This window comes from Salpingoeca rosetta (genome assembly GCF_000188695.1).
Source record: "Salpingoeca rosetta unplaced genomic scaffold supercont1.3, whole genome shotgun sequence".
Classification (NCBI taxonomy): Eukaryota; class Choanoflagellata; order Craspedida; family Salpingoecidae; genus Salpingoeca; species Salpingoeca rosetta.
In genome coordinates this window covers 347,078-370,139 of record NW_004754931.1, presented here as the reverse complement: position 1 = coordinate 370,139, position 23,062 = coordinate 347,078, and the positions used below count along the sequence as shown (strand labels likewise).

Sequence of the window (23,062 nt, the reverse complement as noted above, 5' to 3'; positions counted from 1 at the left end):
ACGACGACACACAACCACACACACATACACACACACACACACACACACACACACACAACCACACACACACACACACACACACACACACACACACACACACACACACACACACACAACGACACACACGTACACACACGCAGACCTATGAAGGTGACCGACACCCAGACACAGGGGCCCGCCATGGAAAGGGCCGTGCCGTCCTGCCAAATGGCGATTCGTACGAGGGTGACTACGTCGATGGTCAGCGACACGGCCAGGTGCGTGTATCACACCATACGTCTCTAGTGTTCCAGCACACAGCTTGTCGTTCTCGCTCGAGAATCTCGACCATGTTCTTGTGGTGCCTCAACACAGTCTGGCCCTTGAGCTCGGGGACGGGTTTTCGTCCACAACACCCTCACACATGGATGTCTGCGTGTGGGCGTGCTTGTGTTCCAACTGTTGATGACGTGTTGTAGGGCGTGTACCAGTTCAAGAACGGTGCCCGGTATGAAGGGGCCTATGTGCAGAACAAGAAGGACGGCGAGGGCACATTCTACTTCCCAGATGGCTCCAAATACGAAGGTGAGAGAATGCTGACACCAAAACATCGCCATACCCATCGGGGATGCACTGCAACTGTGTCCCTTTGATCCACTTCACTGATTTGTCTTACTTCCCCCCCCCGGTGTTTCCAGGGCAATTCAAGGCCGACCTTCGCCATGGCTTTGGCACCTACACATACCCAAACGGCGACACATATGAGGGCGAATGGGAAGAGGGCTTGCGCCATGGCCAGGGCACGTACACATATGCAGAGTCGGGGGCCAAGGTAACGCATGAATGCATCTTTCTTGCATGAGTGACCGGTTTCGTGCTCTCTGCTTGAATTGCGCTTGGGAGTCCCCGCCATACCTGCTAACGCATGTGTGTGTGTGTGTGTGTGTGTGTGTGTGTGTGTGTGTGTGTGTGTGTGTGTGTGTGTGGGTGTGTGGGTGTGCAAACGTGTTTGAGTGACCCCTTTTGCACATGTGTTGCCTAACCACGTGTTTTGTAACGGCGCATGCACTGTTTTCATTCCACGTGCGGCTGGTTGGCTGTGCAGTACATTGGCACATGGTCGAGGGGCAACCGTGTTGGTGACGGCAAGCTCGTCTACGCCGACATGGAGTTCCAGGGAACCTTCGTCGATGACCAGGTATGAGACACTGGATCTCTGTCTCGTGTGGTCTTCGGCGCAGGTTCAAGTGGGGGGTGTATCTGTGTATGTGTGTGTGTGTTGTGTGTGCGTGTGTGTGTTGTGTGTGCGTATGTGTGTTGTGTGTGTGTGTGTGTGTGTGTGTGTGTGTGTGTGTGTGTGTGTGTGTGTGTGCGTGCGTGTGTGTGTTTCTGTTTCTGTGTTTCTGTGTATGCACACAGTGAACACGGGTACCATCTCGGTGTTCATGTCCCTCTCACCGGTGCTTCCGCCCTGAAACCACGGCCAACTTCTTTGCGTCCCCTACATACGGCCATCAGCCGCTTGGTCCCGGCAAGTTTGTGTTCAACCGCGGGTATGAGCAGGCCGGCGAGTATGTCGTTGCCGACACATCAGAGGAGCCTGAGGAGGTATGTTCACCACACACGCGTGGGGTTGTGTGTGTGTGTGTGTGTGTGTCCGTGATGATGGTGATTTGTTTCCAAACTTGCTGTCCACCCTGCAACGCCCTTCCCACTCCTCCTCACCACCAAATCCGTTGTGGTGCATCATCAACAGGACGGCCAGAGAAACATGAGATGGGTGGGGCAGTCGTTGTCTGCACTGGAGTAATCGCCCTGTGTGTGTGTGTGTGTTTGTTGCCGGCACTTGCTGTTCATCATCTTGCATCGTTCATAAAACGAAGTTCTTGTCGATTGTCACGTTATTGTCGAAGGGGATGGTACACGCACGATAACAAAGAAGAGCAAGAGTCATCCAACGCGCTACAAACACACACACACATACACACACACACACACACGATTGCACTAGGCTAACGTAAATCAGAGAGTGTAAGGAAAAGCTGGTTCAGATTAACATGCAATAAGAGTGATACCAATCAAGCGTGCTCCACTACCGTCCACTGTCGATTCTTGGCCATAGCCTCTGCCTCTCCTCACCACTTCCAAACAAATTTGCATCAACCCGTCCACCTTCCTCGCCCCGCCTCATCTAAACATTTTCGGCATCGCCTACAAACCAACACATACACGCGCAAGCACGTACGCACACACACACACACATATGTTACGCGTGCGCTACCTTAGTCTCTCCCTAGCTCTCCCCTCTCCCCTTAACCACCTCCCCTTCCCTTCCCGTGCCACCTTCACTGGAAGGACCAGCGGTGTATGCGCGCACGGGCCTGCATGTCGGTGAACTTTGCGCCCGTGTGTGTGATGGAGTCCTCCACCTCCGGGATCACGAGTGGCGGCAAGAGCGCGCGGACAGAGACGCCGGCCTCTGCCAGCTGCGTCCACATCTGGCTGGCAGGCCTGTCGGCATAGCTGGGGTTGACCAGCCATGAGTACACGAGCCGCAGCGTGGCTGTGTCTGCGAGCCAGGCAAAGGTGCCCTCAGTTGCCGCTGCCACATTGTAGCAGAGTTTGTTGTCGCCGCCGTGCCGCTTCATCTCGTCGTCAATCTGCTTCCATCCGCTGGTGTGCGTGGACAGCTTGGGATATGTGCCGTTGCGCCACACCGTGCCGCCCAGCAGCAGCGCACCGCCGGGCGCCACGCGCAGGTACCCACCGCACCGCGGCGACCGCAGCCGCCGGCTCAGGCCCTCGGCAAAGTTTGGCGAGAGCTGCGCATCATCTTCCAGGAACAGGTGCAGCCCATCGCCGTTGCCACGTAGGATATCGGCTAGCAGGCTCTTGTACGACTCACGCACCCCAATCTCCGCAGCGGAGAGCGGCGAGGTGAGCTTGGCCGCGTCGGCGAGGGTGTCTGGGCCGTCCACGCCGGCAAACATGCGCGCCTCAAAGCCAAATACGTCGAGCCAGCGGGTGAGGTTGGTGGCGCGCATGACGGATGTGGGGCGGGACGGGAGGTAGATGACGTGGGTGCTGATGCTGTCGAGGGTGCGCGGCTTGGCGCGCGGCATGAGCACGGGGCACTCGCGCAGCGACAGCCCGCACAGCTCGTACTGGCGTGCCGGATTGTGCACGCAGAGCGGGGAGACGAGCTTGGCCACCTCCTCGGGCACGGGCGGCGGAATGGTGAACAGCGGGAGGCGGAGGCGGCGCGCGCGCTTGTCAAACTCGAGCATGTCCTCGGGCGTCTTGAGCGGATGCACGGATACGGCGCGCACGAAGCTGCTGAAGAAGCCGCCGTCGCCCCTGGGCAGGGGCAGCACCATCTGGCCATCCTCCGTCACGGCCTTGCGCACAATGGTGCCGTTGGTTGCGATCTCCCAGTACCGGTTCATAAACACCCACTTGAACTGCACGGGGACGTTGTCCATGCAGGTGATGTTGGTTTGCCGCTGCACGACGAGGGAGAAGGCGCGGTCCGAGTTGGGCGGCATGGAAGGGCCGTTGGGGTTGCCCATGGTCTTCGGGAGCGCGTCCAGCATGGCGCGCGTGACCACGTAAGCGGGGCCGAGGCAAAAGGGCGGGACCTTGCCGTTATCGGCGCCACGTCCAAAGCCCCGCGCGCCCGCGAAGAGCTGCTTGTTCTTGGGCATGCTGCGCAGCAGGATCAGCAAGTTATCCAGGTTGAGGTGCGTGTCGGCGTCAATCTTCATGAAATGCGTGTAGGAATCGCGCCACGTCGTCCGAATCCACTCCCACATGCACAGAACCTTGGCCACGGGCGGGTACGAGTCCTCGCACCACGGCACGTATGTGATGAGGGAGCGCTCCAGGTCGTGGTCACCCGTGCAGGACGACAAGCGGCCGCCGTCTGCGCTGTTCCCCACAACAAGGCGCGCCGTCACGTACGACCGCGCGGGCTGGCCCTCGCGATACCAGCTCTTCGCGATGGCGGGCGCCATGCGCTTGGCGGTCTCACAGTCGGCGTTGATGGCGATGAACACGCGGGTGCCATGTTCCGCAGCGTGCTCCAACGCGGCCACATGGTCCTCCAAGGGCGCGAAGCCAGCAGCTCCAGCCACCAGCAGCGTGGCGACGCACAGCAAGGCTGTCAGGGGCGACAGGCGACACATGGCGGGAGCGGCGTGTGCTGTGTCGTGGTGGTTGTGGTGGTGATTGTTGGCGGTAAAGTGGTGGCAGTTTGTACAATGGTGGGGCTGCTGTTCAATGGCGGTGTACATACAACAATGGTGTGTACAATGGTGTCGTTGTGACAAGCAGCGTGAACACGTTGTCGTTGTTGTTGGCGCGCGAAGTGAACCTCGCCTGCGAGCAAGCGAGGGAGAGGCATGCAAGCCGTTTCGTGGGAACTGTTTTCTTTTGATTGTGCCACCCAACGCGCTGACACCACCATGAATGTTTGAATGCCTGAATGCTGCTCGAGCCACAAAACAAAGTAAAGTGGGTTGCACGTCGCGAGTACTGCGGAAAATTACACGAAGACACCCACCAGTGCTCTCATCGGGTTCGTACAGAGACTGAAATAAGTCGACAACCAACGCTGGGCCGCGAAAATCACATGAAGGCATACAGCATTTTTCTCAGTAACGGCTCGCCCAGCTGTTGCACAAAACAGACAATGATGGATGAGCCGTGTGCGTCCGTGTCCGTGTTGTTTGTCATCAGTGCCAAGAAGCAGCGGCACATTGACCTGCAGCGCGTCATCAAGACTGCACGCAAGTGAGTGTGTGATGTGTGTGAGGTGTGTGATGGGTGTGATGTGTGTGATGGGTGTGATGTGTGTATGCATATGGAAATCGAGCACTCGTGTTGCATTGGTTTCTGCTTCTCACTCGCCCATGACATGACATGACATGATGCCTAGGTATGGCATGATATGCGATGTCGCTGAAGTAGATGCTTTGGAGGCGGTTCGAGAGGTGCGTATGCTCTTGGCGACCATGTGGCTGGTGCTGCGTGAGGGAGGTTTGTGCGATACGGCTGCATCGCAACCATGTGCACTTGCCTCCGCAGGTTCGCTGGGGGTGGGGTAGTACAAGCGTGTCTTCTCGTTCTTCTCATCGTGGTCGGTTGCGTTGTTTTTTTTTTTTTTTTCCATGGTGCCCTGCATTGCTGTGTGGAGCGCAGAATACCTACGATGTGATTGTACACAAGGTGACTGAGTTTGCAGCGCTTAGCCGACAAGGGGACAAGAAAGCAGCTCGCATTATCGATGCCTTCAAGGTGAACCAGCGGTCGTGCTTCTGTGCCAAGGCATGCATACGTGGATGTGTGTACACGCGTGTGCTTAAGCACTTGCACGTCTGTGTGAAACACCACACCTTTGCTGTGCGCCTATCTAAACAGAAATGAAAGCATCGTCGCTCCCTCACGCATGCACGCATGCACACTCGCTCACGCACGCGCGCGTACACATGTGCACACTCGCTCACACGCACGCACGCACACACATATGCACACTCGCTCACATACATGCGTTCAGGCGTTTATTGCTTCACAACCAAGCTCGTGCGTCGTCGTGGATCCCTTGGCCAGGAGTGAGGTGTTGTTGGACCGAGAACTCACCTTCACCAAGCTGCGACAATGTACGACAACACACGGAACCTGGCGCATCACCACTCCAACCTCCGCCGTCATTCGCTCTCAGGACGACCTGGTGCGTGCGAGTGTGTGCATGTGTGGTGCGTGTGTTCGTGCGTGCAGGACACCTTGAACTTCATGTTGTGCACTGCATCAATGCTATTCAGCGTCTTAAGCGACTGCACAAACCCCCCCCCCTTGATGTGCAATGCCGTTCAGGCCAACCTGGAAGCCCGGCTGAGCGAGGCCGGCGTAGAGGTGCCTGTGATCTGCAAGTCTGTCACCGCACACGGCAGCAAAGCAGCGCACGAAATGTGTTTGCTGTTGTCCACACAAGCGAGCCCCTCCATTGCACCGCCTTTTATCGCGCAAACCTTCGTCCCACACAACGCGGTGCTTATCAAGGTTTGGAAATTGCTCTTGTGCTTGCATATTGCGCGTGCGGGGATGTGCGGGAATGTACACACGTATGAGAACGTTTGTGACTGTGGATGAAGGTGCCACCCTTCCGGTCAATTGAGCGTTCTCCTCATCATCTCACCCACCACCACCAACTACCCACACCTTCCGTTTGTATATGTGATGTGCAGGTGTTTGTGGTTGGTGACTCGTTCACGGTCTGCCACCGCCCTTCCATCCGCAACTTGCAGCACAACAGCGCCACCCATGCGCCTCTCTGCATCCCCTTTGACAGCCACGATGTCTCAAAGCCACACTCCGAATCACACCTCAACGTGGTGTGTGTGTGTGTGTGTGTGTGTGTGTGTGTGTGTGTGTGTGTGTGTGTGTGTGCGTGTGTGTGTGTGTGCGTTGTGGATCTGCGTCCGCGTGCGCGTGCACATCTCTCTCTCTCTCTCTTTCACTCTGTGTGCATGCAATGCACATCTTTCTGTGCCGCATCCCTTAGTGACAAACCGTCCCCTCCTCGTCTTGCCACCAACACCACCCCCAAGACACGGACAAGTACCAACAATGACTCCATTTCCTCCCCTCACCCTTCATCGCCTTGGCAGGCCGGTGCGCACTTGCTCCGGGAGCGTGTAGTCGACGATGACACCGTATCTGCAATGGTGGCGGCTGTGCGCGAGGAGTTTGGCCTCTCTCTCTTTGGCATTGACGGTCAGCGTGCGCGTGTGTGTTCTTGAATATGTTTACGTGTGCGCGCGTGTGTTCTTGACTATGTTTTGTGTATGTTTACGTGTGCGCGTTTTTGTGTGCATGTGTGTGCTTGCTTCTGCTTGTCTGCCTCACGACACGCTCAGCACGATCACCGCACGCAATGCATTCACCGCAACGCCACAACCACCTGCCCCACGCCTCCTCAATCGCCCCCCCCCCCACGTGTTCTACAACGTGGTGTTCACCCAACGAAACAGCTGTTGTTGAGGCCGGCACCCACAACCTCCATGTTGTTGACGTCAACTACTTTCCGGGATATGCAGGTGTTGCTGACTTTGATGTGCGCCTGTGTCGGCTCCTACAGGCTGTGACATCGTCGTAGGCTGGCGTGTGGCATCGAATCAGCAGCTTACAGCCAATCATGTCCGCAGCAGACGAACATGCAACTTGGCCGTAATATGGTGTGTTGTAGTGGATGGATCTAATGGCAGCAAGCTGCGCTAATGGTGTACGTAATTGAAATCAACCCTCAAAATACACACGAAACGCAACCTGACATGGAATGTGTAGGGACAGGTCGTTGTATGCACACACACAAACACAGACACACACAGACATACACAGACACAGACACACGCACGCACGCACAAACACACACATGCGCACACACACGCACAGACACAGACACAGACATACAGACACACAGACACACACACATGCGCACGTACGCGAAATCAGGGAACAAACAACATTGTCGAAAGGACAGACATTAGGAAGCCAACAAGCAAGCCACCAAGCAAGTGAGCCAGCAAACAAGCAACGAAACAGCCATGTGAGCGAACAAGCCATGCTGGGGTAGAAACATGCGGGACGATGGCGAAGGCGAATACCTTGCACAAGTCCATGCATATTGCATATTGCATCATGCAGAGGAGTCCTCCTGATACCACTTGGTCCTCCTTCGCGACAGGCGCATGCGCGTTGCGTGGCTGCTGCTGAGGTACTGCGGTTTGCTCTCTGGTGTTTCGCTCGTGGGCACAGACAGCTGCTGCTGTTTCTTCTCTGCTTTCTTCGGCGTTGTGCTGCCGCTGTCGCCATCACCGCCCGTTACAGATTGCGTGTTGTTCGCCTCCTATGTGTGTTTTGTGTGTGTGTGTGTTTTGTGTGTGTGTGTGTGTGTGTGTGTGCAAGCCAGATGAGGCATACCGATCAATCATACAAGACACAAACATGCAGACACCTGGCGACATACGCATGTCTACAAGCGCGTGGTGTACGTGTGTGTGTGTGTGGTTTTGTGTGTGCACGCACCAGGAGTTGTGGATCCCTCTGCAAGCACTTTTCGACGATTGAATTGCAGAGCGACTGAATGTCGTCCTCTTCCGGGTTGAGGACAAATCCTGACACACATACGCACACATTTACACACGCACAGAGTGGAAGACGTGAGTGAATGAGCGAATGTGTGTGTGTGTTTTGTGTGTGTGAGTGTGAGTGAATGTGTGTGCGCGTGCGTGTGTGAATGTGTGTGTGAGTGAATAATGAATTGAACATTCGCTTCTGCCACTGCACCTTCGTCTCGGAGTGAGAAGATGTAATCCAGAACCTGCCGGGTCGTCATCTGGTGATTGGCGCAACGGACGAAAACATCGCATCAATGTGGGGGAAGGAATGGGCACACAGACACACACACAGATAAACAGTCACACAAACACACACGCACACAGGCACAGACACAGACACAGACAGAGACACAGACACAGACAGACAGACAGACACACACACACACAGAGACACACACAGGCACAGACACACAGACACAGACACAGACACACCTGCCAGTCCTCGGCGACGGGGTCGTCTGGGAAATCCGAAGCGTCAAAGAGATCATAACTGTCATAGACGGTGAAGACCTTGTTTGGTTTTGACGGGTGGTTGATTTGGATGTTTCGTCCGACAAACACCGGCACGAGTTGAATCTGATTCTTCTTGTGCAGGTCGACAGCAGCCTGTGCATATGGGGTGTGCATGCGTGTTTGTGTTTGCATGTGTATGCAGTGTGTGCATGAAATTGTGTGCGTGGCGTGAGAAAAAGCGTCTGGAACAAGCACAAAGTTGTCGCGATGTGTGTCCAACACCATGACAACAACCACCCCCCCCTTCTCCTCTACAGGGACGTAGTAGTCGTCATCGCCACCACCATCATCACCATCACCACAGTCATCATCATCGCACCGCAAGTTGCATGACGAGCGTGCCGTCAAAGTCGTCCGTTTGCGTGAGTGTCAGAGCGTTCTCAGAGATGAGCACGAGAAACACCTGTGCAAAGTGCAAAGGAGAAACAGAGAAGCGAAGGAGAAGAAAGGTGGAGATGGTACGCAAACAGTGAAGGTAGAATGGAATGGATAACGTGTACATGTACTCATGTATGTGTATGAGAGAGAGAGTGAGTGCGTGAGTGTGAGTGTGTGTTCATGTGCATGTGTACATGATGTGTATATGGGCACCTTTGCGCTGAGGATGGCACTGCGAATTCCCCCAAGCCACGGGTCCTCGCCAGGGACTAGCGAGCAGACAACGCGAGGGTGGTAGGGAGGGGCATTTAGTGGATGAAGCGGAAAGGGGAGAGGGATTCGCAAGCTCGCAGACAAGCATGTCTCACACACACACACACCTAGACCCGCACACATAGACAGACGCACAGACAGAGACACAGAGAGACAAACACACACATACACGCAGAGATACAGGCAGACAGGCAGATACACATGGGCCGGCACGCACCTTGGCTGAGGTCGTATTGGTCAAGGAAGCAGATGAGGTTTGATCCTGCAGACTCTGTGGACTGCATTGCATCGTACACGTCGCGCGCCAGCGCACCCTCCGTCTCAACCTGTCACGATGGCAGTGATGTGATGATGATAGTGATTGATAGGAATGAGGGTGATGGTGATGATGATGATGATGATGATGATGATGATGATGATGATGATGATGATGATGATGATGATGATGAGGGTGATGATGATGATGATGATGATGATGATGATGATGATGATGATGATGACGATGATGATGATGATGATGATGATGATGATGATGATGATGATGACGATGATGATGATGATGATGACGATGATGATGATGATGATGATGATGATGATGATGACGATGACGATGATTATGATGATGGTGATTGACAAGAATGAGGGTGATGGTGATGACAATGGTGGGGATGAAGATCAATGGTGATGGGATGGTGACAACGATGAGGTTTGGGCAATGTCAGTGCAATGAAAGCTTGCGGGTCATATACATCGTCATCATCACAGCAACACAGGTGCACGTGTCTGTACCTGATATGAGATGAAGACGTGATGGTCGCGGCGCGTTCCCGTATCATCCTCCTGCAAATCACCGAGACACAGCTCCAATTACATCATCCATTCATCAAACACAGGAGCACACCGTCAGCGCATGCGCAAACACAACCAAAGAGTACTTGATATTGATGCGTGAAAGTGTGTGTGAGTGTGTGCATTCCATTGAAGGTGTACATCCATCGTTTTGCAAAGTGTTAAGTGTGGCACTTGTCACTGGCCACCACCTCGTCTGCGTCGTTGATTTCGCCCTCAATCTGATCGTCGTGGTCAATTGCCCGGCGCAGAATCAGCCGCCTGATGGCGATGGTGGTGACGGTGATAAGACGACAGATGGTGGTCATCATGAGAATTGTGAAAGACCGCACGTGGGAGGGACGCCGCAATGCATGCAGCATCACAAACACATGCACACACACATATACACACACGCACGCACGCACGCACGCACACACACACACACACACATACACACACGCACACACACACGCACACACATACACACACGCACGCGAAACGCATGGACTGACTTTGATCCATATGTGATGGGCTCGCCTGTCCTGACGTAATGCTGCACGAGGTCGGAGATGGAGGAAAACTCCTGATCGCCGCACGCAATGACACCGCGCCGATCCTTTGTCAACTTCACGTGCAACGGAATCTGGGAAGAGATGGAAAGGGTGAGACGGGAGGGGAAGAGGGAGGGGGTGCATATGAGATGGAGGCAGGCAAGTAGCGCCGAGTAACAAAAGCACATCCACACAGACACGCACAGACAAACGTACACACAGGCAAAGACACATGGGCTGACGTACGCGCCACATGACGGACAGGATGTATTCTCCGGGAATCCTGGTCTCGTGAACCATAAAGTCACCCTCGTTTCGCAGCAGAGGCTCGGTGACTGCAACGTTGTGTGTGTGTGTGTGTGTGTGTGTGTGTGTGTGTGTGTGTGTGTGTGTGTGTGTGTGTGTGTGTGTGTGTGTGTGCCGAAGCGGGGATAGTTGCGGGCCAACAGAGAGCACGTTGCATGTGTGTTGTGGTGAGCAAGCAAAACCGCGAGCGCCACACAGAACAACAGTGCCAACAACTTTCTTGCAACAGCAGCAGCACCACCACCACCATCATCATCATCGTCATCATCATCAACACCACCACCATCATCGCAAGCGTGGCCATGCAGTAGCCACCTGCACGTGTGCGCGCACCTTCCTTGATGATCTTTGTTGATCTGCGGCCGTGATACCAGACGGCAGCCTGTAACGCCTCGTCTCCGCCGCCCTGGTGATGGTGGTGATGGTGGTGATCATGGTATCAGGGGACTTTGTGGATACGGGGACCATGGGAACAGATAGGCCACACACAGACACATAGACACAGACACACAGACACAGGTAGACGTATAAACACTCGCTCACTCGCTCACCCAATCACACACCCACTCGCTCGCTCACTCATACAAACACACCCACTCGCTCGCTCACTCATACAAACACACCCACTCGCTCGCTCACTCATACAAACACACCCGCTCGCTCGCTCACTCATACAAACACACCGTGCCCTCATGCGCACTGGCGTCGTCCTGTGCCGTTGAGTCGTCGGCGTTCGCTTCGTTCTGCTCCCTGATCTGCTGCATGAAGAACGTGAACGGCCCGAGCCCCGTCGCAGTGCGCGGTGTGCGGGCTCGCTGGTGTTGCGATGGTGTCGGTGAGTTTTGGGAATGCGTTGGTGAGCCTTGAATGGAGTGGGCAAAGGAGCCTGGGAACACGCACACGCACACAGGGACAGGCAGATAGACAGACAGAGACACCGCAAACATTCGCAAACACACACGCACAGGTACACATACACACACCACGAAGACACAGACACACACATACAAGCACATCACAAAGACACACAAAGACACACACACACACACAAACACAGACGCACACACACACCACAAAGACACAGACAAGGCACAGACATCAGTGCGCAGCATCAAAGACGTACGCTCTGGGCGAGGTCGCCAGACGTCTGTCTGCTGAGCACAGGCCGATCTTCACTCGTTTGTCTGTCACCACAAGCGGGCGCATGTGGTGTGAGGGCGGAGGGTGAAGGAATATCACGTGCATTCACGGTGTTGCAAAATCAAAACCGGGGAATGCAAACACAACAATAAGAGATACACACACACACAGACACACAAACACGTGTTTGGACCTGCGGAGGGTTTGCAGCCGGCGCTTCTCGGCGAGTTTGTCTGCCATTTTCGTCTTCAGTTGAACCAGATCCTGTTGCGAACAGCGGTGAGGGGGTCGGGGATGGTTTTTTTGGGGGGGGGGGAGGCGGAGCAGTCAGGGACGCCGGACAGGTAGATGCAAGGAGACGCGCGCACATGTTCACACACACACACACTCAGACACAGACAGACGCACGCATGCACGCACACACACACACACACACACACACACACACACACGACACACACACACACACACACACACACACACACACACACACACACACACACACACACACACACACACAGTCTCGCTTTCTCTCGCACGTGCACCAACCAGGACAATGTCTGTGCAGGATGGGCGCTCGTTCGGATCTTCGCTCCACGTCTTCATCATGATGCGGTGGAATTCCTCCGGACATTCTGCCGGACACGGGAGCCGGTAGCCATCAGCGACCTGATGCAATGCATGGACAAGACAAATGCCATGCAGTAGATTATGACACGGAAGAAGGAGTGACGATGATGCAATCAGGCACACACAGACAAGCACAAACACAGACACAGACACAGAGATATATAGTCATATAGACACACACACACACACACATACACAGAGACGATGCATGCAAGCACCTCCTGCTTGACTTGTGCGTTCTTCCATCGCACGTACGGGACGGCACCAGCGGTCATGATCTCAAAGAACACAACACCATATGACCTGACAGCAAACAGCGCACATGAACAAGGATCCAGCTGTTAGCATCACGCAATGGTGTGAACACAAGAGAGGAAACGAAGGTGTGCCAAGGGGGAGGGGCACAACCGCACGCACGCAGTGGACAGGAAAGAAGGGAAGCAAAACGAAGAAGGAAAGTAAGGTTGGATGACACCTCCAAGCCCGCACTAACACACACACACACACATACACACACGTACATACACCTACACACACCGCCTCCCCCTTCTTCTCCCTTCTTCTCCTCCTGCCACGGCCAATCCCGCGGGCGCGCGTGCTCACCAGATGTCTGTCTTCTTGGAGAGGATGCGTGTCTGCCAGACCTCTGGCGCGGACCAGCGGACGGGGATTGGGAACGTGCGATCGGACACGTCGCAGTCGGGCGAATCCGCGGCGCGCGCAAGGCCAAAGTCGGCAATCTTGAGCTGGCGGTGGTGGTTGGTGGAGGCGAAGGGATGTCAGGTGTGGCGTTGAGCCGAGTGAGTGAGTGAGTGAGTGAGTGAGTGAGTGAGTGAGTGAGTGAGTGAGTGAGTGAGTGAGTGAGTGAGTGAGTGAGTGAGTGTGTGAGTGTGTGAGTGTGTGTGTACGTGAGTGAGTGAGTCATTATGTGAGTGAGTGAGTGAGTGAGTGAGTGAGTCAGTGAGTCAGTGAGTGAGTGAGTGAGTGAGTGGGTGAGTGAGTGAGTGGGTGAGTGAGTGAGCATGAGTAACACGGTAGTGCGCATGCATACACACACACATCGACACGGGCCGCTACATCACGTCAACACGTCGCGTCTGACCTGTCCCGCCTTTGAGACGAGGATGTTTCTGGCGGCGAGGTCGCAGTGGAGAATGTTCTGGTGGTGGATGTACTCGAGACCAGCAGCCACCTCCATCGCTTTCGTCAGCGATTCCCTGACAGGTGAAAGAAAGACGGTGAATGGGCAGACGCATCGACAGATACACATGTGCAGAAAGGCATACGGACAGGCACACACAGACAGACAGACAGACAGACAGACAGACAGACACACACACACACACACACACGCACACACACACACACACACACACACACACAAGAGCCCACTACAGAGCGCTACCCACCCGAGAGAGCCCTCTTCGCCGCGCAGCACGTCTTGCAAGTTTGTGTCCATGAGCGGCATGACAATGACGTTGGGTTTCTTGCGCATCACAACGCCAATCAGACCGAGCACATTGGGATGCTTGAAGGTCCTGCGGCAGCAGCGGTGGGAGTGCGTGGTTGTGTTGGAATGTGTGCGTGTGAACAAGAAACATGCGTGTGTGTGTTTGCGCGTGCAGCTTTTCACACACTACACCACACTGCATCACACTTCACCACACACACACACATACACGTGTGACTACACAACTGCTCACTTCATGATGTCTGCCTCCTGGAAGAAGGTTTCACGCAAGTCCGGGCGCACGTTCGCTTTGAGCGTCTTGATGGCCACTTGCTGCCCTTTGTGGGTGCCAATGTACACATCGCCAAAGCTGCAGCACACAAGGTTGCGATGTGAGGGTGTGTGCGTGTGCATGTGCTAACGCTCCACGCACATAGACGTCAAGCAATCACGCAGAGAGGCAGACAGACAGACCCACCCCCCTCGCACACACACACACACACACACACACACACACACACACACCTTCCAGCGCCAATGCGGTGGTCGAGCTGAATGTCCTGAACAAAGAGCTCCCAGGCCTCAAGCACAAACAGCTTCTTGCGCGTGCTGATGAGGGCCTCCTCCAGCCACTCTAGTCGCTGCTGGTCATCGTGGGACAGGTCTCCGTCGAGAATGTACGCGTCCCCCTGGCGCTGCAGTCCAATGAAGTCCAACAGACGCTGTGCCGCCTCTGTTTCCAGCGCTCGCTTCACAGTCTGGCGGTCGTGGCGTGCGTGCGTGTGTGCTTGTGTTAGGTGCGTATTTGTGTGTGTGTGTGCACATAAAACCACCCACGTACATGCATGTAAGCAGCCATGCTCACACACACATACACACACACACACACACATACACACACAGGAGCATGCGTAACCCAAGATCTTCGGTCTTTGCTGTACTCACGGTTGAGGACGTCTGCATGCGCCGGTACAGCTGCTTCTCAGGGTGCTGGACGATGTTGTGCACCACTGTGAGCAAGAATTTGCTGCACAGCAGAAACGCGGGCTTCTCGACCTTGGACAACAGCGCCAGCGCCTGCAAGAAGTCGATGCGAATCGTGGCGTGTGAGGTAGTTATGCGTCCGTGCACACGCATGCCGGACACGTTGTAGCACCAGCTCGCAGTCCCAGCGGGCGGTCGCCTTCTCAGACAGACACACAGGCCAGAGAAGAGAGACAGAGAGAGACAGAGAGAGACAGAGAGAGACAGAGAGAGACAGAGAGAGACAGAGAGAAACAGAGACAGACAGAGAGAAACAGAGACAGACACAGAGAGACAGAGCGACAGAGAGAGAGAAAAAAAAACACATGCACACACATACACACTTGCACACATACGCACGCACAAACACACATACACAAACACAACCGCAGACAAACACAGACACACGCACCCATTTCTGCAAGTACTCTGGTCCAGCGATGACGGCAGAGTCAAGTGAACGCTGGTGCGTGAAATCACGGTGAATGGAGCGACCGGTACTGCTGCGTTGGGCAGGCTGGCGCTCCAGCGTTTTGCGGCTGCGGCGGAACATGCCTGCTCCTCTTCTTCCTTTGCTCCCGCTTCACACACTGCTGTCCTCGTGTGTATCTGTCTGTCGGTGTGTCCCCAACACCGCGAACACCGACACCTGCGAGTGAGTGATGTGATGAAAGTTGAAGAGAAGGAGTTAGCTGTTGTTGTTGTGGTTGTTGTTGCTCGATTGCTGATGTTTATCGCATATCTTCGCCAACTTTTCTACAAACACGACGACTTTTGAGCGAGGACGACACCACCTCCTCCCCTCCGGCCACTGACTGGCAGTGGTTGTCGTCTGTGCGTGACAGGTCGAAGGACTGCCGTGATCAGCGATGGGCAGTGTGAGGCGCATACGCGCCACAGAGTCGTTTGTTCTCACAGCGGCAGGGATCAGCCCCAAGGACAAAGGTGTGTGTGTGCTTGTGTGCTTGTGTGCTTGTGTGTCAAGGGTGCTGCTCACCGGTGTTGCACGTTGATGAAGAGTCTGCCAACCCTAGCCCTGACCCCACCTCACGCACACGCACCACGCTACATACGCTTAGGGCGAGTGAGGGCGCTCTCGCTGCCCGGGTCTCATGTGGAGAAGATTGAGACACTTGGGCTGTCGCTTGCCCACATGCACCGCATCCGTGACCTGGACCTTTCCTGCAACGCGCTGGAATCAACCGAAGTGTGTGTGTGTGTGTGTGTGTGTGTGTGTGTGTGTGTGTGTGTGTGTGTGTGTTGGAATGTGTGTGATTGTGCGATTGTGTTGGCTGTGATTGTGCATGTGTTTTCGTGTGCAAAAATGTATGTCTTACCTCTCTGTGTGCCAGCTGGCATTTCAAACTTTGATTGTTCGTTCATGCATGCGCCGTCGTGGTGGCATGGCATGACTGCATGCGCAGTGAGCGAGCTGAAGTGGCAGTGTGTCTCACTTGCTGTTTGCATGCCTTGCTGCAATTCTACCGCCCGCCTTGTGTAGGGGCTCGAACACTTGGCGGAACTGATGACCCTCAACTTGTACTTCAACAACGTCTCCTCGCGCCAAGAGCTGCTGCGCCTCAAACACAACCGCAAGCTGCGTGAACTTGACCTTCGCTTGAATCCCGTCTGCTCAGGTTTGTCACACAAGACAGCAGCGAGCACATGCCCCATCTTGTGTGCGTCCAATCATAGTCACACAGCAAGAGAGCGAGACACACACAGACACACACAGACACACACACACACACAGACAGACACACATACATACACAATGGACAAACAACTTGCAAGCTATGCTATGCTGCCAGTGCTGTTTATCGTTGTTTGCTTTCATGCCTCACCCCCCCCCCCCCAACATGCTGCAGACCGCAACTACAGGCTGTTCACCGTGTTCCACCTGCCCTGGCTTCAAACGCTGGACGACGTGGAAGTGACTGACCGAGAACAAAGTGTGTTTCTGTGGTGGTTTGAAGTGTTATGTGCTGCTTTTAGCTTTGTGCTGTCGTGGTCTGGCCCAACGGAGCATGGTGCAGCGGCAATACTGCTCAACCAGCAGCTCATAGCTTGTGGTTCCTCGCAATTGCCGTTACACCCACACATGCACATATTCACACACACACACACACACACACACACACACACACACACACACACACACACACACACACACACACACACACACACACACTGCACATTCTGCAAGGTGCTGCGAAACAGATCTTCGGCGACACCACAGTACAGCTTAGCAGCATGCTCAAGAGCGACTTTGTACGTTCCACTCATCCTCAGACATGTACTTGTTCAACCCTCTTCACTCTGCCACCCACCGTCACCATTCATACTCCTATCACCCATCGTCCCGGCTCACACGCTCCACGCCACCCTGTATCCACGCCACCTCATGCATGTCCCCATGCTCCAGCGAACCGCTGCCTCGAGTATGCGGTCAAGCGGGCGGCGGCGCGGCGCTGAAGTGGCTGATGATGATGATGGCGATGATGACAATGATGATGGCATTGGCAGTGACGGTGTGACGCGTCGTGGCGGTCGTGGTGATGGTCGTGGTGGTGGTCGTGGTGATGGTGATGCAGTGCGGCGCATGCTGAACGCAAGTCGCGCTCGTTTACGCGGTGATGTACGCGCCGGTCCCAGTGGCAATGGTGGTGGCGGTGGTGGTGATTATGATGGCGGTGATGGCGATGTGAACAGCAGTCACGGCAGCGGCAGCCAGCCGCTCCACATTGACGCCCTCGCCGTGGACTCGTAAGCGCAACTCGGCAGGCGGCGTGGTGATGGGTGTTCTTGATGGTGTTCTTGATACTGTTGTGGTGGATACTGTTGTGGCGATGTGTGGTGTGGTTTGCATAACAGAGAGGGTTTGGTCTGGAGTGAGGCTTGTACTGGTAGCCGGGCATGCGAATGTTTCACACCGAGCACCAACCCGTCTCCCTCTAACGTCACCACATCACCTCATCACCACATCCCCACCATGCATCATCATCAGTGTCAGCAGCACGGCCAGCGCACACGCGAGCAGGCGTCGGCGACCGTCACCGCTCGGTCGCAGTCGTGCATCATCAACAGCAGCAGCGGTAGCAGGTGGGGCGGGCGGTAGGCGTGGGGATAGAAAGGGTGATCGTGCAGTGGGCGCCGTGGGTGCGGTGGGTGCGGTGGGTGCGGTGGGTGCTGGGGTGCCAGTGGACAGCGCCGTTGGCGGAGAAATGGGGCCGACCAGTCGCCGGCATGGACGCGATCACGTTGACGGCACTGCAGCCCTCACTCCAGCCGCATCCACTCGATCAACAGCACCACGCCACGACAACACCGACGGCGATGGTGGCGGTGGTGGAAATGGTGCTGAGGATGGTGATGATGGTGGTGGTGGTGGGTATGATGGTGGGTATGGTGATGGTGGCGATGATGAGATGTCGATTGCGGCGTCCATACAGCTGCAGCGGTGCGTGTCTGAGATTATGGCGCTGTGCCGGCGGGCGGTGCTCAATCCCGAGACGATGGACGACGCGTTTCAGTCGCGTATCAGCAGCAGCGTCATGCAGCACGTGATTGCTCCCCACCGCCGCCGCCTCCACGACGCAGAAGCCCTGCAGGTACGTGTGCTTGGTGTGTGTGTGTGTGAATGAATGTGTAAATGTGTGTGCGTGAATGTGTGTAAATGTGTGTATGAATGTGTGTAAATGTGTGTGTATGAATGTGTAAGTGTGTGAATGTGCGTTTGCTCTACTCCCTTTCAATTCATGCCCACCACCACCACCACCATCACCCACATCTTTCACCACCACGACCACCATCTCCAATGACAGGAGAGCCTTGATCGGACGGTGCTGCATCTGCAACGGGAGGAGGAAGAGCGACGACGCGCTGTTGACGAGACAATCCGCACCAACACTGCCATTAAGAACATGGTACCGTGCCCTCATGCTCATGCACATGCAAGTGGATGCAAGGCAGACAGAGCGTGCGTTGGCGTGTGTGTATGTGTGTGTGTGTGTGTATGTGTTTGCTAGTACGTGAACGTGAGTGTGCTGTCGTGTGTTAATGTGTACGTGTATTCTTTTGTTCGCCCTTCACTCAGCCTTGCTCAAATTACGCCTTTTCTCTCCCTCTCCAATTACCGCACATGCACGGCACTCCCATACTCTGCCATTCCCACAATGGCCATGTCATATCCCACACCGGTCCGACAGATACAGGAAATGGGGCTACCTCTCGACCACACGCTCAAGGTGCCTCACCTGCGTACACACACGCACACACGCATACTTGTTGTGTGAACACCTGAATCCATGTATGTATGCCTTTGTGTGTGTTTCTACTTGCAATCACGCCTGCGTATTGCACTCACGCTCATGTTGTGTGCGTGTGTTGCATGTGCGTCACCATCGTGGGGGCTCTACCAACAGCCGCTGGACGCGATGAAGCAAGTCCTCCTCGATGCTCGCGAGGTGTGCGGCCTCCCCGCCTGCACGCTGCTTCTCTTCTGTTGGAGGGTGTTGCCTCTGCAGTCAGTACGCACCTGAGACACACTTGCATGTGAGTCTTCCTCGCTTGTCCGTCCATCTCGTACGCTTGACCACGTGCGTGCTCACATATTCATGTGCTTGCGTGTGCGTGTGCTTGTGTGTGTGTGTGTGTAATGTTGGGGGGTAGCTGCTGAAGCAGTACGAGTCCCAAGCTGCACAGCTGAAAGCCCAATTGCTGCAGGTACACGTGTTGTGCGTGTGTGTGTGTGTGTGTGTGTGTGAGAGAGAGAGTTTGTTGTGTGTATACGTGTGCGCTGATGCATGTATGTGTCTGTGCATGCCCGTGTGGTGCACTGTCTTGTGCCGAACAACACTCATATGTCTTTTTACGTCTCTGATGTCGCAACAGGCTTCGGAAAGCCCGCAGTTGGCAGCAGAGAACGCACATCTCAAAGCCCAGCTGCAGGCACGTATACCAGTTTGTCGTGTGTGATTCAGTTGTGTTTGTTTGTGTGCGCGCGCATGCGTGCGTTGGTTGCTTGTTTGTGTCTGTGTGATTCAGCTGTGTGTGAGGTGTGAGCGTGTGAGGTGTGAACGTGTGCATTCCCATTCTGTTTGCGCGTGTGTATGTGTGTGCGATACAAATCAACGCATAAGCTCATGTCTGTCTTCCTGTGTGTGTGTTCTGTGTCGGCGTAGGAGTCTCGAGCCGCGGAAGCGAGGCAGGAGGCGTGCTTGAAAGACCTGCAGGAGGCACAGGAGATGTTACGCCAAAGTCACAGGTGCACGCGTGTGTGCATGTGTTTGTATGTCACATGATCACAAGCGATCAAGGGAGCAACAGTCCCATGCGTGTGCTCGTTCGTAACCGCTACACGTGCTGACGTGTTTTGTTTCTACCCGCGCGCACCACCTCGACACAGGTCGCTCACGCTGAGCAATGATCAGTTGTTACGAGAGCTCGAGGAGACACGCAGCTCGCACCAACGGGTGGGTATCCACCAGTGTGCATGCGTGTTTCTGTTGGGAGTTTGTTTCTGTGTGTGCATGCGTATTTGAGAGAGTGTGTTTGAGAGGGTGTGTGTGCTTGCTGTTGGGTCTTGACACTTGCGAACGCACACAGCGCTTACTCACAAACACATACATGCACGCAAACACGCACACAGGAAATGGATCGAATGCAATGGAACTTTGAGGAGCTGCAGCGCACCATGGATATGATCAAGTCACAGAGCCCCCACCAGCAATCAGGGGACGCGTCATGGCAACATCGACAGCAGGAACAACAACAGGAGCGATTATGAACAAGTGCGGACGCGAGTACCGAGGATCATTGTGCATCGGGCATGTAGCACTTGTACACACAGACAGACACAAACAGACACAGACACGTGCAGACACAGACACACACACACACACAGACAGAACACACAGACAGAACACACAGACATACACACACAGACACACACAGACACACACACACACAGACACACACACACACACAGACGCAGACACACACCCAAATGGTCGCCTGAGTCAGCACTGTTCATAAATGAAAGGTTTGTGCATTTTAGGATTTTTCCTTGGCAGCGTCCATAATAAAAGAGGCATACGAATTGTGGGGAAGATCTTGTCGGATGTTCCTTTTTCCACACGCGAGCTCGAACACAAGCAGCACACGAGACCACCTTCCCTCTCTCCTCTCAAAGCTCCACCATGGCCAAGAAGGGCAAGAAGACGGGTGATAACCTCAACACCAAGCTCGCTCTCGCGATCAAGAGTGGCAAGGTATGAGGAAGGTGCGAGTGTGTGATTGTCGCTTAGAACGAGCAAAGCATCCGTGGAAAAAAGCACACACCACCCACACAACCCAACGAACACAGAACACCCCCAGCAGCAGCAACCCCAAACACACCCACGTGCACGTGGCTGCCGGCTACCGCAACTACACCTGCCATGACAGCAGCAGCGTCGGTGCCGGTGAGCGTTGCAACCCCCGTTTACTCCTACGTGTCTTCCACGCACGTGTTGCCGCAAGGCCGAGGAGTTTGTGGGCGCGCAAGTCTCATCCACCATTTCAAGACGCAGTGGCAGAGAGGCATGATGAGCAGAAATGGATGGCCATAGATAGACAAAGGCGTGTTCGAAGCACACAACAGCACCAGCACCAGCATCGCTGCAGCAATGTGACGTGTGGATGGAAAGTGTGGCAACTGTACATGTTTATGTGTGTCCTGTGTATTGTTTGTGCGTGTGCGTGTGATGCGCGAAGATGATGGATGCTGACGACGGAGATGATGGCGCAGCAAAGGCCTGAACCTGCTCGTTTCGGTGTGCGTGCAACTGTAGAGAACACCATCAGCAGCAGAAACAGCAAGCAGACCGCATCAGCTCACACAGTCAGCACCAGCAGCTCGTTCTTCGCTCTAAGCAGTGTTTGAATGAGTCGTGGCATCATTGTTTGACATTGTCGTTTGCTGACCTTGTTTTTGTTGCGCATTGTCAATGTTTGCCATGCTTCTGTGTCGGCTCTGTGCTTGCTCTTCCCTCCAATGCAGTATGTGCTTGGCTACAAGCAGACCCGCAAGATGCTTCGTCTTGGCAAGGCACAGCTCGTGATCATCGCCAGCAACGCCCCCGCTCTGAGGTTCGTGCAAAGGCCTACGCAAATCTGATATTGGATGTTTTGTGCGCGTGTTTGTCTGTTTACTGGTTGTGCTGTGGCTGTGAACAGCCTGTACTATTGTCCCGCGTCAGTGAGCTTGTTATGGTGGCCGTCGTGCTTGTGGCTGTGTGGCTGTTGATGAAGTTGTACGTGCGTTTGTGGGTAGCTGTCTATCATTACCTGTGTTTGAAGGGGATTGCCCTTGCACTCATTGTCACTCAACAAACCCAACACACTGGTTTGCTTGTTCTGTATCGTTCTCATTATTGTTTCTGTCATCTTTCTGGCCTTGTTACCTGTTGCTTCCCCCAACCTGGCGTGCGCCTTTTGTTCATGTGATTGGCGCGTGAGCAGGAAGTCTGAGCTCGAGTACTACGCTCTCCTGTCCAAGTCTCTTGTGGAGCACTTCAAGGGCGACAACATTGAGCTTGGCACGGCCGTCGGTCGCTACCATCGCGTCGGTGTCCTCACCATCACGGACCCTGGTGACTCTGACATTGTCCGCAGCCTCCAGCAGCAGCAGGCATAAGCATGTTGCCTCCGCCTGTATCGTTTGGTTGCTGTAGACATTGCTGTTCTTGTGTTGGAGTAAACGCGCCACCCTAATCCCCTGACAATCTGGCCACAGACAAACCAGCTTGACACGTGCTCCAACTTCATTTGGA

At 54.7% G+C, this 23,062-nt stretch overlaps 6 protein-coding genes across 7 annotated transcripts; 4 read left to right on the top strand and 2 right to left on the bottom strand.

Moving 5' to 3' along the window:
- Positions 1-144: 144 nt before the first annotated feature.
- Positions 145-1,789, top strand: PTSG_01649 (morn repeat protein; the record flags this gene model as incomplete). The annotated part of the gene is made up of 6 exons (XM_004997570.1): positions 145-240; positions 459-564; positions 678-811; positions 1,085-1,177; positions 1,498-1,587; positions 1,736-1,789. 6 exons carry the CDS (start codon positions 145-147, stop codon positions 1,787-1,789), a joined length of 573 nt encoding a protein of 190 aa, XP_004997627.1.
- Positions 1,790-1,862: 73 nt separating this feature from the next.
- Positions 1,863-4,474, bottom strand: PTSG_01648 (uncharacterized protein). The gene has a single exon (XM_004997569.1). The coding sequence runs from the start codon at positions 4,269-4,271 to the stop codon at positions 2,325-2,327; it is 1,947 nt and encodes a 648-aa protein (XP_004997626.1). The 5' UTR covers positions 4,272-4,474; the 3' UTR covers positions 1,863-2,324.
- Positions 4,475-4,639: 165 nt separating this feature from the next.
- Positions 4,640-7,301, top strand: PTSG_01647. Of its 2 annotated transcripts, none has more exons than XM_004997568.1 (8): positions 4,640-4,770; positions 4,916-4,970; positions 5,179-5,274; positions 5,534-5,707; positions 5,851-6,036; positions 6,222-6,368; positions 6,645-6,750; positions 7,008-7,301. In XM_004997568.1, the coding sequence occupies exons 1-8, from the start codon at positions 4,670-4,672 to the stop codon at positions 7,130-7,132; spliced, it is 990 nt and encodes a 329-aa protein (XP_004997625.1). In that variant the 5' UTR covers positions 4,640-4,669; the 3' UTR covers positions 7,133-7,301. The 2 variants fall into 2 exon arrangements, with proteins under 2 accessions (XP_004997625.1, XP_012493082.1); XM_012637628.1 differs by having other exon boundaries at positions 6,539-6,750.
- A 371-nt stretch (positions 7,302-7,672) lies between these two features.
- On the bottom strand, positions 7,673-15,965 carry PTSG_01646 (TK protein kinase; the record flags this gene model as incomplete). Its single annotated transcript, XM_004997567.1, has 24 exons — positions 15,661-15,965; positions 15,171-15,302; positions 14,751-14,983; positions 14,479-14,595; positions 14,185-14,313; positions 13,878-13,992; positions 13,379-13,521; positions 12,994-13,078; positions 12,695-12,814; positions 12,339-12,409; positions 12,129-12,189; positions 11,689-11,820; positions 11,339-11,411; positions 10,946-11,034; positions 10,661-10,791; positions 10,358-10,427; positions 10,107-10,157; positions 9,535-9,643; positions 9,258-9,313; positions 8,986-9,069; positions 8,586-8,759; positions 8,323-8,371; positions 8,062-8,150; positions 7,673-7,882 (listed from the first exon to the last, which is right to left on the bottom strand). The coding sequence occupies exons 1-24, from the start codon at positions 15,799-15,801 to the stop codon at positions 7,673-7,675; spliced, it is 2,664 nt and encodes an 887-aa protein (XP_004997624.1). The 5' UTR covers positions 15,802-15,965.
- A 34-nt stretch (positions 15,966-15,999) lies between these two features.
- On the top strand, positions 16,000-21,036 carry PTSG_11762 (uncharacterized protein; the record flags this gene model as incomplete). The annotated part of the gene is made up of 14 exons (XM_004997566.1): positions 16,000-16,193; positions 16,328-16,455; positions 16,750-16,885; positions 17,117-17,200; positions 17,455-17,519; positions 17,674-18,014; positions 18,256-18,859; positions 19,073-19,174; positions 19,457-19,495; positions 19,673-19,714; positions 20,142-20,210; positions 20,432-20,514; positions 20,656-20,722; positions 20,899-21,036. The coding sequence occupies exons 1-14, from the start codon at positions 16,118-16,120 to the stop codon at positions 21,034-21,036; spliced, it is 1,974 nt and encodes a 657-aa protein (XP_004997623.1). The 5' UTR covers positions 16,000-16,117.
- Positions 21,037-21,448: 412 nt separating this feature from the next.
- Positions 21,449-22,926, top strand: PTSG_01643 (ribosomal protein L30; the record flags this gene model as incomplete). Its single annotated transcript, XM_004997565.1, has 3 exons — positions 21,449-21,520; positions 22,291-22,379; positions 22,752-22,926. The coding sequence occupies 3 exons, from the start codon at positions 21,449-21,451 to the stop codon at positions 22,924-22,926; spliced, it is 336 nt and encodes a 111-aa protein (XP_004997622.1).
- Between the last annotated feature and the right edge of the window lie 136 nt (positions 22,927-23,062).